We start from the raw sequence: 15,224 nt of genomic DNA, 5'->3' as shown, positions 1-15,224 counted from the left end.
CAGCCCGAGCAGGGGGAGCACAATGAGCCCTCCTTGGCAAATCCCGATTTATTTAGAGCAGAGGCACAGCAGAAGTCAGTGAGCCGCTAACAAGAAACTCTTGCTGCCCTCGACAGCCGCTTCAGGAGAGCTGCCCAGAGACAGAGGAGCTTCATCTCCCATTGTCTCTGGAGGATCTGTCTTCTCAGGCACAGAGCAGTGGGGTTTTCCAGCTGGGAACGCTGAGACGTCCCGGGAGCCGGGGGCTGGACGCTGCTGGCACCAGCGCTCTCCCTGGTGCGCCTCATGCTCCGGGGAACGATGCCTTGCAACAGGCTCAGCTCCCGTTCTCGCTCCCAGCAGGCTTTCTGTGGCCACGTCCATCTTGAGCCAGGAGCCGCTTCTGCTGATCCCGGAGGGGGGCTGGGCTGTGACGGCACAAAGGGGCCAAGCGCTGGCATCAGGCAGGGCTGTGACGTCCCAGGGCTGTGCGGGCTGCAGCACTGTGACATCACTGCGCTGTGGCTATATAAGACGGGCCAGCGCCTGCAGCCGCCAGTGCAGTCGCGATGGGACGTGCCGGAGCCACGAGTGACGGCGGCGTCCTGATGACCGCGCTTGTCCTGCTGCTGGCCGCTGTGGCTCTCTGGTGGGCCCTTGTCCACCGGCAACCACGGAGCCGGCATGCATGGACAGCGAAGAGGAGCAAGCGCCCCGGGGTCCGGCCCAGAGGCTCACGGAGGAACCGAGGAGCCCCTGTGGCTCCCAGGTGCCCCAGGCCTCGGGCGACTCCTCGCAGGCGGCCGCGTGCTCCCGCGAGCCCCCCGAGCAGGCCCTGCAGCTGCGGCCCCTGCGTGGCAGTGGCCCAGGAGCTGCAGGAGCTGATGCGGCGGCTCTGGGGGCGCAATGGGACACGCGCGCCGCTCTACTTGGGGATGTGGCAGGCCTTGTGGAAAGAGCTGGAGGAGCTGGTGAAGCGAGGCCACCTGCCCTGCTGTGGCCCGTCCAGCTCCTCCCCAGGCCGCCATCCCTCAGAGAGGCTGCTCCCAGCAGGATTCTCCATCCCTGGGAGAGCCTCAAGGCCTGCAGGGATGGCACAGCAGGGGAGAGCCATCCCTGCAGGAACTTCAGGCTGTCAGAGACCCTGCACCCTGCCAGGAGCCTCTGCTATCTCTGGCAGCCTCCATCCCTGGCAGAGGCTCAGTGAGACCTGTCAGCCTGCAGAGGGTGCAGAGCCCGCGGACAGGTCTCCCAGCTCCCTTGGACTCACGGACTTCAACGACGCGGGCGCACCCCTGAGCCTTGAGGTGGCCGGGGAAAGCCCAGAAGTCCAAACGGGAGCCCAGCCCGATCCAGGGGAGCCTCCTCGGGCGAAGCTGGCCGAGCAGCAAGCGTCCTGGAGCCAGCAGCGGCCATCCCGCAGCTGCCAGGACGCTGTGTCGCTTGTGCCGGCTGGCGACAGCCCGAGCCTGGGGGTGGAGACGAGCCTGGAGACACCAAGGAGGTTCCTCCATCTCCAGGAAGCTGTCCCAGGACAGCCCTCGAGGGCCACGAAGGGCTCTCTAATAGCAGGTGAGATCTCCTGATGAGCCGTCTGAGGCTCCCTCGGGGCTCTTGAGGGGCGCGGCCAGGCCAGGCCAGGGCCCCTGAGAGCAGCCTAGTCGCTGCCTCTTCCCAGTGCCTCTGACGGCACGGCTTCAGAAGGCCCTGCTTGCTTTGCAGCTGCTCCTGGGACCCCCCTGGGCGAAGCCTCGGGCTGCAGCCCCGGCCGTCGTCGAGAGCAGAGTCCAGCCCACGACGCCGGGGACAGCGACGGTGCCGGCCCGCCCCGCTGCACCGAGGCTCCTGCAGCCGCCTGTGCGCGCTGCCCTGGCCCGGTTCTGCCGCTCGCCGGCCCGTCGGCTGCGGGGCGGCGGCCGCTGGCCGGGGGCGGGCAGCAGGAAGCAGGTGAGAGCAGCTTCGCTCGCGGGCACCTGCGGGGGGGGGGGGGGGTGGGGGGGACGTTCCCGGGCGCCAGGCTGATGGCTCGCTCTCGACCGCAGGGCAAAAGAAGGAGGTGCAGGAGCTGTACCAGCTGGGCCCGCAGCTGGGCAGCGGCGGCTTCGGCACCGTTTTCTCGGGCATCCGCCTCTCCGACGGGAGCCCGGTGAGCGGCCGCCACCGGCCGGGCGTGGGAGGAAGGGCAGCGGTGGGGAGGGGCGGGGCTAGAGCTCAGCCCTCCCTCCTCTCTCCTCGGCTTGCAGGTGGCCATCAAACGCGTGGCCCGGGAGAGCGTCCTGCAGTGGGACGAGCTGGTGAGTGAGCGGGGCCAGAGGGGTGCGGCGGGCAGGGAGAATCCCGGGGCGCCGATGGGGAGCGGGAGGCGGGGGATGGCGGGGGCAGCGGGCGTGGGCTCAGCGTGCAGGCCGCAGCATCTCGGGCCTGGGCACGCCAAACAGCGGCGGCGGGGCCGGGCAGGGGGCACCCCCCAAGCATCCCCTGGGCGGGAGGAAGCCCAAGCACCAGGGAGGCTGCGCGATGGGGGCACTGGGGTACTCCCAGGCAGGGCGCCGCACAGCAGCCCCAGGGCAGCATCGGGCCTGCCGAAGGCACTGATTTTCTCCTCCTCACAGCCCGACGGCACCCGCGTGCCCCTGGAGATCGTGCTCATGGAGAGGGTGGGCTCTGGTTGCCACAACATCATCCAGCTCCTCGACTGGTTCGAGCTGCCTGACAGCTTCGTGCTGGTGATGGAGCGTCCGGAGGCATCGCAGGATCTCCTGCAGTTCCTGCTGGAGCGGGAGTTCCTGTGCGAGGAGATGGCGCGCTGGCTGTTCGTCCAGGTGCTGGAGGCCGTGCGGCACTGCACCGCCTGCGGCGTCGTGCACCGGGACATCAAGCCGGAGAACCTCCTCGTGGACCCGGACAGCGGCGACCTGAAGCTCATCGACTTCGGTTGCGGCACCTTCCTCCAGGAGCGGGCCTACACGTGGTTTGCCGGTGAGCCCGCGGCCCGGGGCCCTGCTCCCGCTGCCAGGCACTGCACGGCACCGCTCCCTCCCGGGCTGCGGGCTGCGGCCTTCAGCAGGCCGCCCTTTGGCACGGGGCAGAGGCCCTGCCCCGGGAGCCGGCTGCCGGCCCTGCCGACAGAAGAGGGCGGCAAAAGCCGACTCCCGGCCTCTCGGCTCGGCAGGCCCGCAAGGGCCTGGGCCGCTCCGCTGGCCTTCTTGGCCTTGCAGAATGGTTTCTTGGCTTTGGCCAGCTGGCTGGGGGAGGCGGGGCGGCCTCGGGGGGGAAGTTGTTGCCGCGGGTGCAGCCCCTGCCTCAGCCAGGAGGCTGGCGCTAGGCTCCGGGAAAGGCAGCAGCCCGCGCCTGGACAGCGCCGCCTGTCTCCCCTAGGAACGCACGCCTACAGCCCGCCCGAGTGGATCTGCCTCGGCCGCTACCACGGCCGTGCGGCGACCATCTGGTCCCTGGGCGTGCTGCTGTACGTCATGGTCTGCGGGAACCTCCCCTTCCAGGACGAGCGTGCCATCGTGCTGGGGCAGCTCTTCTTCTGGCAGCAGGTCTCTCCAGGTCGGTATGGGGCCCCAAAAGGGCGGGCTTTGGCAGACGGCGGCACGCGGCCCGGCCTGGCCCTCACGCGGCCCCGCACAACCTCGATCTGCCCCCGAGGGCCGGCCGCAGGAGGCGGCCCGTGACGACGGGGTCGGCGTGGCCCTCACGCGCGGCCCAGGGAGGCGGCCGTGTCCCGCCGTGCCGCTCTCCCGCGCGGGGCAGGCTCGCTCGGCAGGCCGCCGCAGCCCCGAGCACACGCAGCGCGGCCCGGGCCCCGCGGGCAGCCGGGCAGGAGCCTTCTGCCCGTGACCGGCCCTTTCTGCCTTCTCTCCCCCAGAGTGCCAGCATCTGATCCGCTGGTGCTTGGCCACGCGCCCCGCGGACAGGCCGGAGCTGGAGGAGATCTTGCGCCACCCTTGGGTGCTGGGCCGGCGTTTTTGACGCCTTGCCGGAGCCTCTGCAGCACCCGCTTACAGCATCCCACGCAGGACTGAGGGCCCGAGAAATAAAATAACAACAAAGCCACTGCCGCCTGTCAAGTCTGGTCCTTGTCAGCAAGTTCAGCTAAAGAAACCTCTTGGCAGAAAGGGGAAATCAGAGTGCTCCCTTCAGCCTTTGTCAAGCTTTGCATGCCTTTCCTCCAGGATGGTCCTTTGTGTCTTCAAGCAGAGGCTCTAGTGTGGGTAGGAGGGGCTTGGCCGGGCCAAGAAATGCAACAGTGAAACAACAGCTGCCTTTTCAAACAAAGTGACAAGGGCTTCTCGGTGCGTCTCCTGAAGTGACACACGGGTCCCTCTGTGTGCTTTCCAAGGCTCGGTGGCTGTCAGGGACAGAGACGTCTCCTCTCCAAAGCTCTGAGAAGAGCCTGAAGCAGCAGAACGTCATTTCAGGTGGAGCCCCGATGAACTCTTCCTCCCTCTTTCCCTCCCATCGGCAGCAGGCAAATGCGCGCCAGGCCTCGTGGCTCATGCCAGAGCCTTCTTCCTCCCCAGGAAGCCTCCTCCCAGTAAGGCGGGAGCCTTCCCACAGCCCCGGACTCTCCGGCTTAGCCCCCCTAGAGCCAGGCCGCCATCTGAGCCCCACGTGCCCTGGGCCAAGCGGGGATTGGCGGCCCTCTGGACCACAGCCACCCCAAAGAAATGGAGGCTCAGACCTCTGACAAGAGGAAAAGGGCGCCAGCAAAGCCCCAGCTCGGAGCATGAAGAGAGCAGACTTCAGGCTGCTCAGGGAACTGCTAAGCAAGGTCCCTGGGGAAAATGCTTCTTGAAGGTCTTGGGCTCCCTCAGTGCTGGTCGCTTTGGAAACGTCACCTCCTAAGGGCACAGGAGCAGGCGATGCCCAAATCCAAATGAGGGAAGGCAAGCAGGCGAGGCACAAGGCTGGCTTGCCTGGACAGGCATCTTCTCTGGGACAGAGGATGGAAAAGGAAGCTGTGTGCCCTGTGGAATCCAGGTCAGGAGAAGAAGAATACGCAGATGCTTCCAGCTCCTGGAGGGAGAAATTTGGTGTGGCGAAAGCTCAGCGGGAGATGAAGGTGGCCAGAAATGCAGAGCACCATAAAAAGAGCGGTTTGAAATACGTTAGTGGGGAAAAAAAAACAAACCCATTGTAGAAATAACATTGAAATGTCATTGTCCCCTTTCCAGGATGTGGACGGCCACCTCACAAATGAGGACAGAGACAAGGTCAAGGGGCTTAAGGTGCGTTCGTTGCCTCTGTCCTCGACGCCCATCCCTCCCTTCTCAGTGGAAAACATTGCACTGCTGTACCAAGGGACACTGCAAAGTCCTGGAAGAGGGCAAGCCCTGCTCAGCAGAAAGCAAAGCACCCGTGTTTGGTGCACAGCATTGCCATGCAAACCCAAGGCGTGGCAGCTATTGGGAAGAAAGAAAGCGAATCCCAGTCCCAGCCCGAGCAGGGGGAGCACAATGAGCCCTCCTTGGCAAATCCCGATTTATTTAGAGCAGAGGCACAGCAGAAGTCAGTGAGCCGCTAACAAGAAACTCTTGCTGCCCTCGACAGCCGCTTCAGGAGAGCTGCCCAGAGACAGAGGAGCTTCATCTCCCATTGTCTCTGGAGGATCTGTCTTCTCAGGCACAGAGCAGTGGGGTTTTCCAGCTGGGAACGCTGAGACGTCCCGGGAGCCGGGGGCTGGACGCTGCTGGCACCAGCGCTCTCCCTGGTGCGCCTCATGCTCCGGGGAACGATGCCTTGCAACAGGCTCAGCTCCCGTTCTCGCTCCCAGCAGGCTTTCTGTGGCCACGTCCATCTTGAGCCAGGAGCCGCTTCTGCTGATCCCGGAGGGGGGCTGGGCTGTGACGGCACAAAGGGGCCAAGCGCTGGCATCAGGCAGGGCTGTGACGTCCCAGGGCTGTGCGGGCTGCAGCACTGTGACATCACTGCGCTGTGGCTATATAAGACGGGCCAGCGCCTGCAGCCGCCAGTGCAGTCGCGATGGGACGTGCCGGAGCCACGAGTGACGGCGGCGTCCTGATGACCGCGCTTGTCCTGCTGCTGGCCGCTGTGGCTCTCTGGTGGGCCCTTGTCCACCGGCAACCACGGAGCCGGCATGCATGGACAGCGAAGAGGAGCAAGCGCCCCGGGGTCCGGCCCAGAGGCTCACGGAGGAACCGAGGAGCCCCTGTGGCTCCCAGGTGCCCCAGGCCTCGGGCGACTCCTCGCAGGCGGCCGCGTGCTCCCGCGAGCCCCCCGAGCAGGCCCTGCAGCTGCGGCCCCTGCGTGGCAGTGGCCCAGGAGCTGCAGGAGCTGATGCGGCGGCTCTGGGGGCGCAATGGGACACGCGCGCCGCTCTACTTGGGGATGTGGCAGGCCTTGTGGAAAGAGCTGGAGGAGCTGGTGAAGCGAGGCCACCTGCCCTGCTGTGGCCCGTCCAGCTCCTCCCCAGGCCGCCATCCCTCAGAGAGGCTGCTCCCAGCAGGATTCTCCATCCCTGGGAGAGCCTCAAGGCCTGCAGGGATGGCACAGCAGGGGAGAGCCATCCCTGCAGGAACTTCAGGCTGTCAGAGACCCTGCACCCTGCCAGGAGCCTCTGCTATCTCTGGCAGCCTCCATCCCTGGCAGAGGCTCAGTGAGACCTGTCAGCCTGCAGAGGGTGCAGAGCCCGCGGACAGGTCTCCCAGCTCCCTTGGACTCACGGACTTCAACGACGCGGGCGCACCCCTGAGCCTTGAGGTGGCCGGGGAAAGCCCAGAAGTCCAAACGGGAGCCCAGCCCGATCCAGGGGAGCCTCCTCGGGCGAAGCTGGCCGAGCAGCAAGCGTCCTGGAGCCAGCAGCGGCCATCCCGCAGCTGCCAGGACGCTGTGTCGCTTGTGCCGGCTGGCGACAGCCCGAGCCTGGGGGTGGAGACGAGCCTGGAGACACCAAGGAGGTTCCTCCATCTCCAGGAAGCTGTCCCAGGACAGCCCTCGAGGGCCACGAAGGGCTCTCTAATAGCAGGTGAGATCTCCTGATGAGCCGTCTGAGGCTCCCTCGGGGCTCTTGAGGGGCGCGGCCAGGCCAGGCCAGGGCCCCTGAGAGCAGCCTAGTCGCTGCCTCTTCCCAGTGCCTCTGACGGCACGGCTTCAGAAGGCCCTGCTTGCTTTGCAGCTGCTCCTGGGACCCCCCTGGGCGAAGCCTCGGGCTGCAGCCCCGGCCGTCGTCGAGAGCAGAGTCCAGCCCACGACGCCGGGGACAGCGACGGTGCCGGCCCGCCCCGCTGCACCGAGGCTCCTGCAGCCGCCTGTGCGCGCTGCCCTGGCCCGGTTCTGCCGCTCGCCGGCCCGTCGGCTGCGGGGCGGCGGCCGCTGGCCGGGGGCGGGCAGCAGGAAGCAGGTGAGAGCAGCTTCGCTCGCGGGCACCTGCGGGGGGGGGGGGGGGTGGGGGGGACGTTCCCGGGCGCCAGGCTGATGGCTCGCTCTCGACCGCAGGGCAAAAGAAGGAGGTGCAGGAGCTGTACCAGCTGGGCCCGCAGCTGGGCAGCGGCGGCTTCGGCACCGTTTTCTCGGGCATCCGCCTCTCCGACGGGAGCCCGGTGAGCGGCCGCCACCGGCCGGGCGTGGGAGGAAGGGCAGCGGTGGGGAGGGGCGGGGCTAGAGCTCAGCCCTCCCTCCTCTCTCCTCGGCTTGCAGGTGGCCATCAAACGCGTGGCCCGGGAGAGCGTCCTGCAGTGGGACGAGCTGGTGAGTGAGCGGGGCCAGAGGGGTGCGGCGAGCAGGGAGAATCCCGGGGCGCCGATGGGGAGCGGGAGGCGGGGGATGGCGGGGGCAGCGGGCGTGGGCTCAGCGTGCAGGTCGCAGCATCTCGGGCCTGGGCACGCCAAACAGCGGCGGCGGGGCCGGGCAGGGGGCACCCCCCAAGCATCCCCTGGGCGGGAGGAAGCCCAAGCACCAGGGAGGCTGCGCGATGGGGGCACTGGGGTACTCCCAGGCAGGGCGCCGCACAGCAGCCCCAGGGCAGCATCGGGCCTGCCGAAGGCACTGATTTTCTCCTCCTCACAGCCCGACGGCACCCGCGTGCCCCTGGAGATCGTGCTCATGGAGAGGGTGGGCTCTGGTTGCCACAACATCATCCAGCTCCTCGACTGGTTCGAGCTGCCTGACAGCTTCGTGCTGGTGATGGAGCGTCCGGAGGCATCGCAGGATCTCCTGCAGTTCCTGCTGGAGCGGGAGTTCCTGTGCGAGGAGATGGCGCGCTGGCTGTTCGTCCAGGTGCTGGAGGCCGTGCGGCACTGCACCGCCTGCGGCGTCGTGCACCGGGACATCAAGCCGGAGAACCTCCTCGTGGACCCGGACAGCGGCGACCTGAAGCTCATCGACTTCGGTTGCGGCACCTTCCTCCAGGAGCGGGCCTACACGTGGTTTGCTGGTGAGCCCGCGGCCCGGGGCCCTGCTCCCGCTGCCAGGCACTGCACGGCACCGCTCCCTCCCGGGCTGCGGGCTGCGGCCTTCAGCAGGCCGCCCTTTGGCACGGGGCAGAGGCCCTGCCCCGGGAGCCGGCTGCCGGCCCTGCCGACAGAAGAGGGCGGCAAAAGCCGACTCCCGGCCTCTCGGCTCGGCAGGCCCGCAAGGGCCTGGGCCGCTCCGCTGGCCTTCTTGGCCTTGCAGAATGGTTTCTTGGCTTTGGCCAGCTGGCTGGGGGAGGCGGGGCGGCCTCGGGGGGGAAGTTGTTGCCGCGGGTGCAGCCCCTGCCTCAGCCAGGAGGCTGGCGCTAGGCTCCGGGAAAGGCAGCAGCCCGCGCCTGGACAGCGCCGCCTGTCTCCCCTAGGAACGCACGCCTACAGCCCGCCCGAGTGGATCTGCCTCGGCCGCTACCACGGCCGTGCGGCGACCATCTGGTCCCTGGGCGTGCTGCTGTACGTCATGGTCTGCGGGAACCTCCCCTTCCAGGACGAGCGTGCCATCGTGCTGGGGCAGCTCTTCTTCTGGCAGCAGGTCTCTCCAGGTCGGTATGGGGCCCCAAAAGGGCGGGCTTTGGCAGACGGCGGCACGCGGCCCGGCCTGGCCCTCACGCGGCCCCGCACAACCTCGATCTGCCCCCGAGGGCCGGCCGCAGGAGGCGGCCCGTGACGACGGGGTCGGCGTGGCCCTCACGCGCGGCCCAGGGAGGCGGCCGTGTCCCGCCGTGCCGCTCTCCCGCGCGGGGCAGGCTCGCTCGGCAGGCCGCCGCAGCCCCGAGCACACGCAGCGCGGCCCGGGCCCCGCGGGCAGCCGGGCAGGAGCCTTCTGCCCGTGACCGGCCCTTTCTGCCTTCTCTCCCCCAGAGTGCCAGCATCTGATCCGCTGGTGCTTGGCCACGCGCCCCGCGGACAGGCCGGAGCTGGAGGAGATCTTGCGCCACCCTTGGGTGCTGGGCCGGCGTTTTTGACGCCTTGCCGGAGCCTCTGCAGCACCCGCTTACAGCATCCCACGCAGGACTGAGGGCCCGAGAAATAAAATAACAACAAAGCCACTGCCGCCTGTCAAGTCTGGTCCTTGTCAGCAAGTTCAGCTAAAGAAACCTCTTGGCAGAAAGGGGAAATCAGAGTGCTCCCTTCAGCCTTTGTCAAGCTTTGCATGCCTTTCCTCCAGGATGGTCCTTTGTGTCTTCAAGCAGAGGCTCTAGTGTGGGTAGGAGGGGCTTGGCCGGGCCAAGAAATGCAACAGTGAAACAACAGCTGCCTTTTCAAACAAAGTGACAAGGGCTTCTCGGTGCGTCTCCTGAAGTGACACACGGGTCCCTCTGTGTGCTTTCCAAGGCTCGGTGGCTGTCAGGGACAGAGACGTCTCCTCTCCAAAGCTCTGAGAAGAGCCTGAAGCAGCAGAACGTCATTTCAGGTGGAGCCCCGATGAACTCTTCCTCCCTCTTTCCCTCCCATCGGCAGCAGGCAAATGCGCGCCAGGCCTCGTGGCTCATGCCAGAGCCTTCTTCCTCCCCAGGAAGCCTCCTCCCAGTAAGGCGGGAGCCTTCCCACAGCCCCGGACTCTCCGGCTTAGCCCCCCTAGAGCCAGGCCGCCGTCTGAGCCCCACGTGCCCTGGGCCAAGCGGGGATTGGCGGCCCTCTGGACCACAGCCACCCCAAAGAAATGGAGGCTCAGACCTCTGACAAGAGGAAAAGGGCGCCAGCAAAGCCCCAGCTCGGAGCATGAAGAGAGCAGACTTCAGGCTGCTCAGGGAACTGCTAAGCAAGGTCCCTGGGGAAAATGCTTCTTGAAGGTCTTGGGCTCCCTCAGTGCTGGTCGCTTTGGAAACGTCACCTCCTAAGGGCACAGGAGCAGGCGATGCCCAAATCCAAATGAGGGAAGGCAAGCAGGCGAGGCACAAGGCTGGCTTGCCTGGACAGGCATCTTCTCTGGGACAGAGGATGGAAAAGGAAGCTGTGTGCCCTGTGGAATCCAGGTCAGGAGAAGAAGAATACGCAGATGCTTCCAGCTCCTGGAGGGAGAAATTTGGTGTGGCGAAAGCTCAGCGGGAGATGAAGGTGGCCAGAAATGCAGGGCACCATAAAAAGAGCGGTTTGAAATACGTTAGTGGGGAAAAAAAAACAAACCCATTGTAGAAATAACATTGAAATGTCATTGTCCCCTTTCCAGGATGTGGACGGCCACCTCACAAATGAGGACAGAGACAAGGTCAAGGGGTTTAAGGTGCGTTCGTTGCCTCTGTCCTCGACGCCCATCCCTCCCTTCTCAGTGGAAAACATTGCACTGCTGTACCAAGGGACACTGCAAAGTCCTGGAAGAGGGCAAGCCCTGCTCAGCAGAAAGCAAAGCACCCGTGTTTGGTGCACAGCATTGCCATGCAAACCCAAGGCGTGGCAGCTATTGGGAAGAAAGAAAGCGAATCCCAGTCCCAGCCCGAGCAGGGGGAGCACAATGAGCCCTCCTTGGCAAATCCCGATTTATTTAGAGCAGAGGCACAGCAGAAGTCAGTGAGCCGCTAACAAGAAACTCTTGCTGCCCTCGACAGCCGCTTCAGGAGAGCTGCCCAGAGACAGAGGAGCTTCATCTCCCATTGTCTCTGGAGGATCTGTCTTCTCAGGCACAGAGCAGTGGGGTTTTCCAGCTGGGAACGCTGAGACGTCCCGGGAGCCGGGGGCTGGACGCTGCTGGCACCAGCGCTCTCCCTGGTGCGCCTCATGCTCCGGGGAACGATGCCTTGCAACAGGCTCAGCTCCCGTTCTCGCTCCCAGCAGGCTTTCTGTGGCCACGTCCATCTTGAGCCACGAGCCGCTTCTGCTGATCCCGGAGGGGGGCTGGGCTGTGACGGCACAAAGGGGCCAAGCGCTGGCATCAGGCAGGGCTGTGACGTCCCAGGGCTGTGCGGGCTGCAGCACTGTGACATCACTGCGCTGTGGCTATATAAGACGGGCCAGCGCCTGCAGCCGCCAGTGCAGTCGCGATGGGACGTGCCGGAGCCACGAGTGACGGCGGCGTCCTGATGACCGCGCTTGTCCTGCTGCTGGCCGCTGTGGCTCTCTGGTGGGCCCTTGTCCACCGGCAACCACGGAGCCGGCATGCATGGACAGCGAAGAGGAGCAAGCGCCCCGGGGTCCGGCCCAGAGGCTCACGGAGGAACCGAGGAGCCCCTGTGGCTCCCAGGTGCCCCAGGCCTCGGGCGACTCCTCGCAGGCGGCCGCGTGCTCCCGCGAGCCCCCCGAGCAGGCCCTGCAGCTGCGGCCCCTGCGTGGCAGTGGCCCAGGAGCTGCAGGAGCTGATGCGGCGGCTCTGGGGGCGCAATGGGACACGCGCGCCGCTCTACTCGGGGATGTGGCAGGCCTTGTGGAAAGAGCTGGAGGAGCTGGTGAAGCGAGGCCACCTGCCCTGCTGTGGCCCGTCCAGCTCCTCCCCAGGCCGTCATCCCTCAGAGAGGCTGCTCCCAGCAGGATTCTCCATCCCTGGGAGAGCCTCAAGGCCTGCAGGGATGGCACAGCAGGGGAGAGCCATCCCTGCAGGAACTTCAGGCTGTCAGAGACCCTGCACCCTGCCAGGAGCCTCTGCTATCTCTGGCAGCCTCCATCCCTGGCAGAGGCTCAGTGAGACCTGTCAGCCTGCAGAGGGTGCAGAGCCCGCGGACAGGTCTCCCAGCTCCCTTGGACTCACGGACTTCAACGACGCGGGCGCACCCCTGAGCCTTGAGGCGGCCGGGGAAAGCCCAGAAGTCCAAACGGGAGCCCAGCCCGATCCAGGGGAGCCTCCTCGGGCGAAGCTGGCCGAGCAGCAAGCGTCCTGGAGCCAGCAGCGGCCATCCCGCAGCTGCCAGGACGCTGTGTCGCTTGTGCCGGCTGGCGACAGCCCGAGCCTGGGGGTGGAGACGAGCCTGGAGACACCAAGGAGGTTCCTCCATCTCCAGGAAGCTGTCCCAGGACAGCCCTCGAGGGCCACGAAGGGCTCTCTAATAGCAGGTGAGATCTCCTGATGAGCCGTCTGAGGCTCCCTCGGGGCTCTTGAGGGGCGCGGCCAGGCCAGGCCAGGGCCCCTGAGAGCAGCCTAGTCGCTGCCTCTCCCCAGTGCCTGTGATGGCACGGCTTCAGAAGGCCCTGCTTGCTTTGTAGCTGCTCCTGGGACCCCCCTGGGCGAAGCCTCGGGCTGCAGCCCCGGCCGTCGTCGAGAGCAGAGTCCAGCCCACGACGCCGGGGACAGCGACGGTGCCGGCCCGCCCCGCTGCACCGAGGCTCCTGCAGCCGCCTGTGCGCGCTGCCCTGGCCCGGTTCTGCCGCTCGCCGGCCCGTCGGCTGCGGGGCGGCGGCCGCTGGCCGGGGGCGCGCAGCAGGAAGCAGGTGAGAGCAGCTTCGCTCGCGGGCACCTGCGGGGGGGGGGGGGGGGGGGGGGGACGTTCCCGGGCGCCAGGCTGATGGCTCGCTCTCGACCGCAGGGCAAAAGAAGGAGGTGCAGGAGCTGTACCAGCTGGGCCCGCAGCTGGGCAGCGGCGGCTTCGGCACCGTTTTCTCGGGCATCCGCCTCTCCGACGGGAGCCCGGTGAGCGGCCGCCACCGGCCGGGCGTGGGAGGAAGGGCAGCGGTGGGGAGGGGCGGGGCTGGAGCTCAGCCCTCCCTCCTCTCTCCTCGGCTTGCAGGTGGCCATCAAACGCGTGGCCGGGGAGAGCGTCCTGCAGTGGGACGAGCTGGTGAGTGAGCGGGGCCAGAGGGGTGCGGCGGGCAGGGAGAATCCCGGGGCGCCGATGGGGAGCGGGAGGCGGGGGATGGCGGGGGCAGCGGGCGTGGGCTCAGCGTGCAGGCCGCAGCATCTCGGGCCTGGGCACGCCAAACAGCGGCGGCGGGGCCGGGCAGGGGGCACCCCCCAAGCATCCCCTGGGCGGGAGGAAGCCCAAGCACCAGGGAGGCTGCGCGATGGGGGCACTGGGGTACTCCCAGGCAGGGCGCCGCACAGCAGCCCCAGGGCAGCATCGGGCCTGCCGAAGGCACTGATTTTCTCCTCCTCACAGCCCGACGGCACCCGCGTGCCCCTGGAGATCGTGCTCATGGAGAGGGTGGGCTCTGGTTGCTACAACATCATCCAGCTCCTCGACTGGTTCGAGCTGCCTGACAGCTTCGTGCTGGTGATGGAGCGTCCGGAGGCATCGCAGGATCTCCTGCAGTTCCTGCTGGAGCGGGAGTTCCTGTGCGAGGAGATGGCGCGCTGGCTGTTCGTCCAGGTGCTGGAGGCCGTGCGGCACTGCACCGCCTGCGGCGTCGTGCACCGGGACATCAAGCCGGAGAACCTCCTCGTGGACCCGGACAGCGGCGACCTGAAGCTCATCGACTTCGGTTGCGGCACCTTCCTCCAGGAGCGGGCCTACACGTGGTTTGCCGGTGAGCCCGCGGCCCGGGCCCTGCTCCCGCTGCCAGGCACTGCACGGCCCCGCTCCCTCCCGGGCTGCGGGCTGCGGCCTTCAGCAGGCCGCCCTTTGGCACGGGGCAGAGGCCCTGCCCCGGGAGCCGGCTGCCGGCCCTGCCGACAGAAGAGGGCGGCAAAAGCCGACTCCCGGCCTCTCGGCTCGGCAGGCCCGCAAGGGCCTGGGCCGCTCCGCTGGCCTTCTTGGCCTTGCAGAATGGTTTCTTGGCTTTGGCCAGCTGGCTGGGGGAGGCGGGGCGGCCTCGGGGGGGAAGTTGTTGCCGCGGGTGCAGCCCCTGCCTCAGCCAGGAGGCTGGCGCTAGGCTCCGGGAAAGGCAGCAGCCCGCGCCTGGACAGCGCCGCCTGTCTCCCCTAGGAACGCACGCCTACAGCCCGCCCGAGTGGATCTGCCTCGGCCGCTACCACGGCCGTGCGGCGACCATCTGGTCCCTGGGCGTGCTGCTGTACGTCATGGTCTGCGGGAACCTCCCCTTCCAGGACGAGCGTGCCATCGTGCTGGGGCAGCTCTTCTTCTGGCAGCAGGTCTCTCCAGGTCGGTATGGGGCCCCAAAAGGGCGGGCTTTGGCAGACGGCGGCGCGGGGCCCGGCCTGGCCCTCACGCGGCCCCGCACAACCTCGATCTGCCCCCGAGGGCCAGCCGCAGGAGGCGGCCCGTGACGACGGGTTCGGCGTGGCCCTCACGCGCGGCCCAGGGAGGCGGCCGTGTCCCGCCGTGCCGCTCTCCCGCGCGGGGCAGGCTCGCTCGGCAGGCCGCCGCAGCCCCGAGCACACGCAGCGCGGCCCGGGCCCCGCGGGCAGCCGGGCAGGAGCCTTCTGCCCGTGACCGGCCCTTTCTGCCTTCTCTCCCCCAGAGTGCCAGCATCTGATCCGCTGGTGCTTGGCCACGCGCCCCGCGGACAGGCCGGAGCTGGAGGAGATCTTGCGCCACCCTTGGGTGCTGGGCCGGCGTTTTTGACGCCTTGCCGGAGCCTCTGCAGCACCCGCTTACAGCATCCCACGCAGGACTGAGGGCCCGAGAAATAAAATAACAACAAAGCCACTGCCGCCTGTCAAGTCTGGTCCTTGTCAGCAAGTTCAGCTAAAGAAACCTCTTGGCAGAAAGGGGAAATCAGTGCTCCCTTCAGCCTTTGTCAAGCTTTGCATGCCTTTCCTCCGGGATGGTACTTTGTGTCTTCAAGCAGAGGCTCTAGTGCGGGTAGGAGGGGCTTGGCCAGGCCAAGAAATGCAGCAGTGAAACAACAGCTGCCTTTTCAAACAAAGTGACAAGGGCTTCTTGGTGCATCTCCTGAAGTGACACATGGGACTGTGTGTGCATTGCAAGGTGTTTTGTGGTTCAGGGACAGCGACTTTGCTCTCTTCCCAAAGGTGTGAGTAGACCA

At 67.0% G+C, this 15,224-nt stretch overlaps 3 protein-coding genes across 3 annotated transcripts; all 3 read left to right on the top strand.

Annotated features, from left to right (window-relative positions):
- Positions 1-667: 667 nt before the first annotated feature.
- Positions 668-3,999, top strand: LOC132328278 (uncharacterized). The gene is made up of 8 exons (XM_059848120.1): positions 668-853; positions 1,176-1,551; positions 1,702-1,926; positions 2,022-2,125; positions 2,223-2,273; positions 2,592-2,958; positions 3,358-3,534; positions 3,854-3,999. The coding sequence occupies exons 1-8, from the start codon at positions 668-670 to the stop codon at positions 3,955-3,957; spliced, it is 1,590 nt and encodes a 529-aa protein (XP_059704103.1). The 3' UTR covers positions 3,958-3,999.
- Positions 4,000-6,089: 2,090 nt separating this feature from the next.
- LOC132328277 (uncharacterized) lies at positions 6,090-9,421 on the top strand. The gene is made up of 8 exons (XM_059848119.1): positions 6,090-6,275; positions 6,598-6,973; positions 7,124-7,348; positions 7,444-7,547; positions 7,645-7,695; positions 8,014-8,380; positions 8,780-8,956; positions 9,276-9,421. Exons 1-8 carry the CDS (start codon positions 6,090-6,092, stop codon positions 9,377-9,379), a joined length of 1,590 nt encoding a protein of 529 aa, XP_059704102.1. The 3' UTR covers positions 9,380-9,421.
- A 2,090-nt stretch (positions 9,422-11,511) lies between these two features.
- On the top strand, positions 11,512-14,842 carry LOC132328276 (serine/threonine-protein kinase pim-2-like). The gene is made up of 8 exons (XM_059848118.1): positions 11,512-11,697; positions 12,020-12,395; positions 12,546-12,770; positions 12,866-12,969; positions 13,067-13,117; positions 13,436-13,802; positions 14,201-14,377; positions 14,697-14,842. The coding sequence occupies exons 1-8, from the start codon at positions 11,512-11,514 to the stop codon at positions 14,798-14,800; spliced, it is 1,590 nt and encodes a 529-aa protein (XP_059704101.1). The 3' UTR covers positions 14,801-14,842.
- The last annotated feature ends 382 nt before the right edge of the window (positions 14,843-15,224 follow it).

Source organism: Haemorhous mexicanus, chromosome 6 (genome assembly GCF_027477595.1).
Source record: "Haemorhous mexicanus isolate bHaeMex1 chromosome 6, bHaeMex1.pri, whole genome shotgun sequence".
NCBI classification, from domain to species: domain Eukaryota; kingdom Metazoa; phylum Chordata; class Aves; order Passeriformes; family Fringillidae; genus Haemorhous; species Haemorhous mexicanus.
This window is presented reverse-complemented; position numbering and strand designations above follow the sequence as displayed.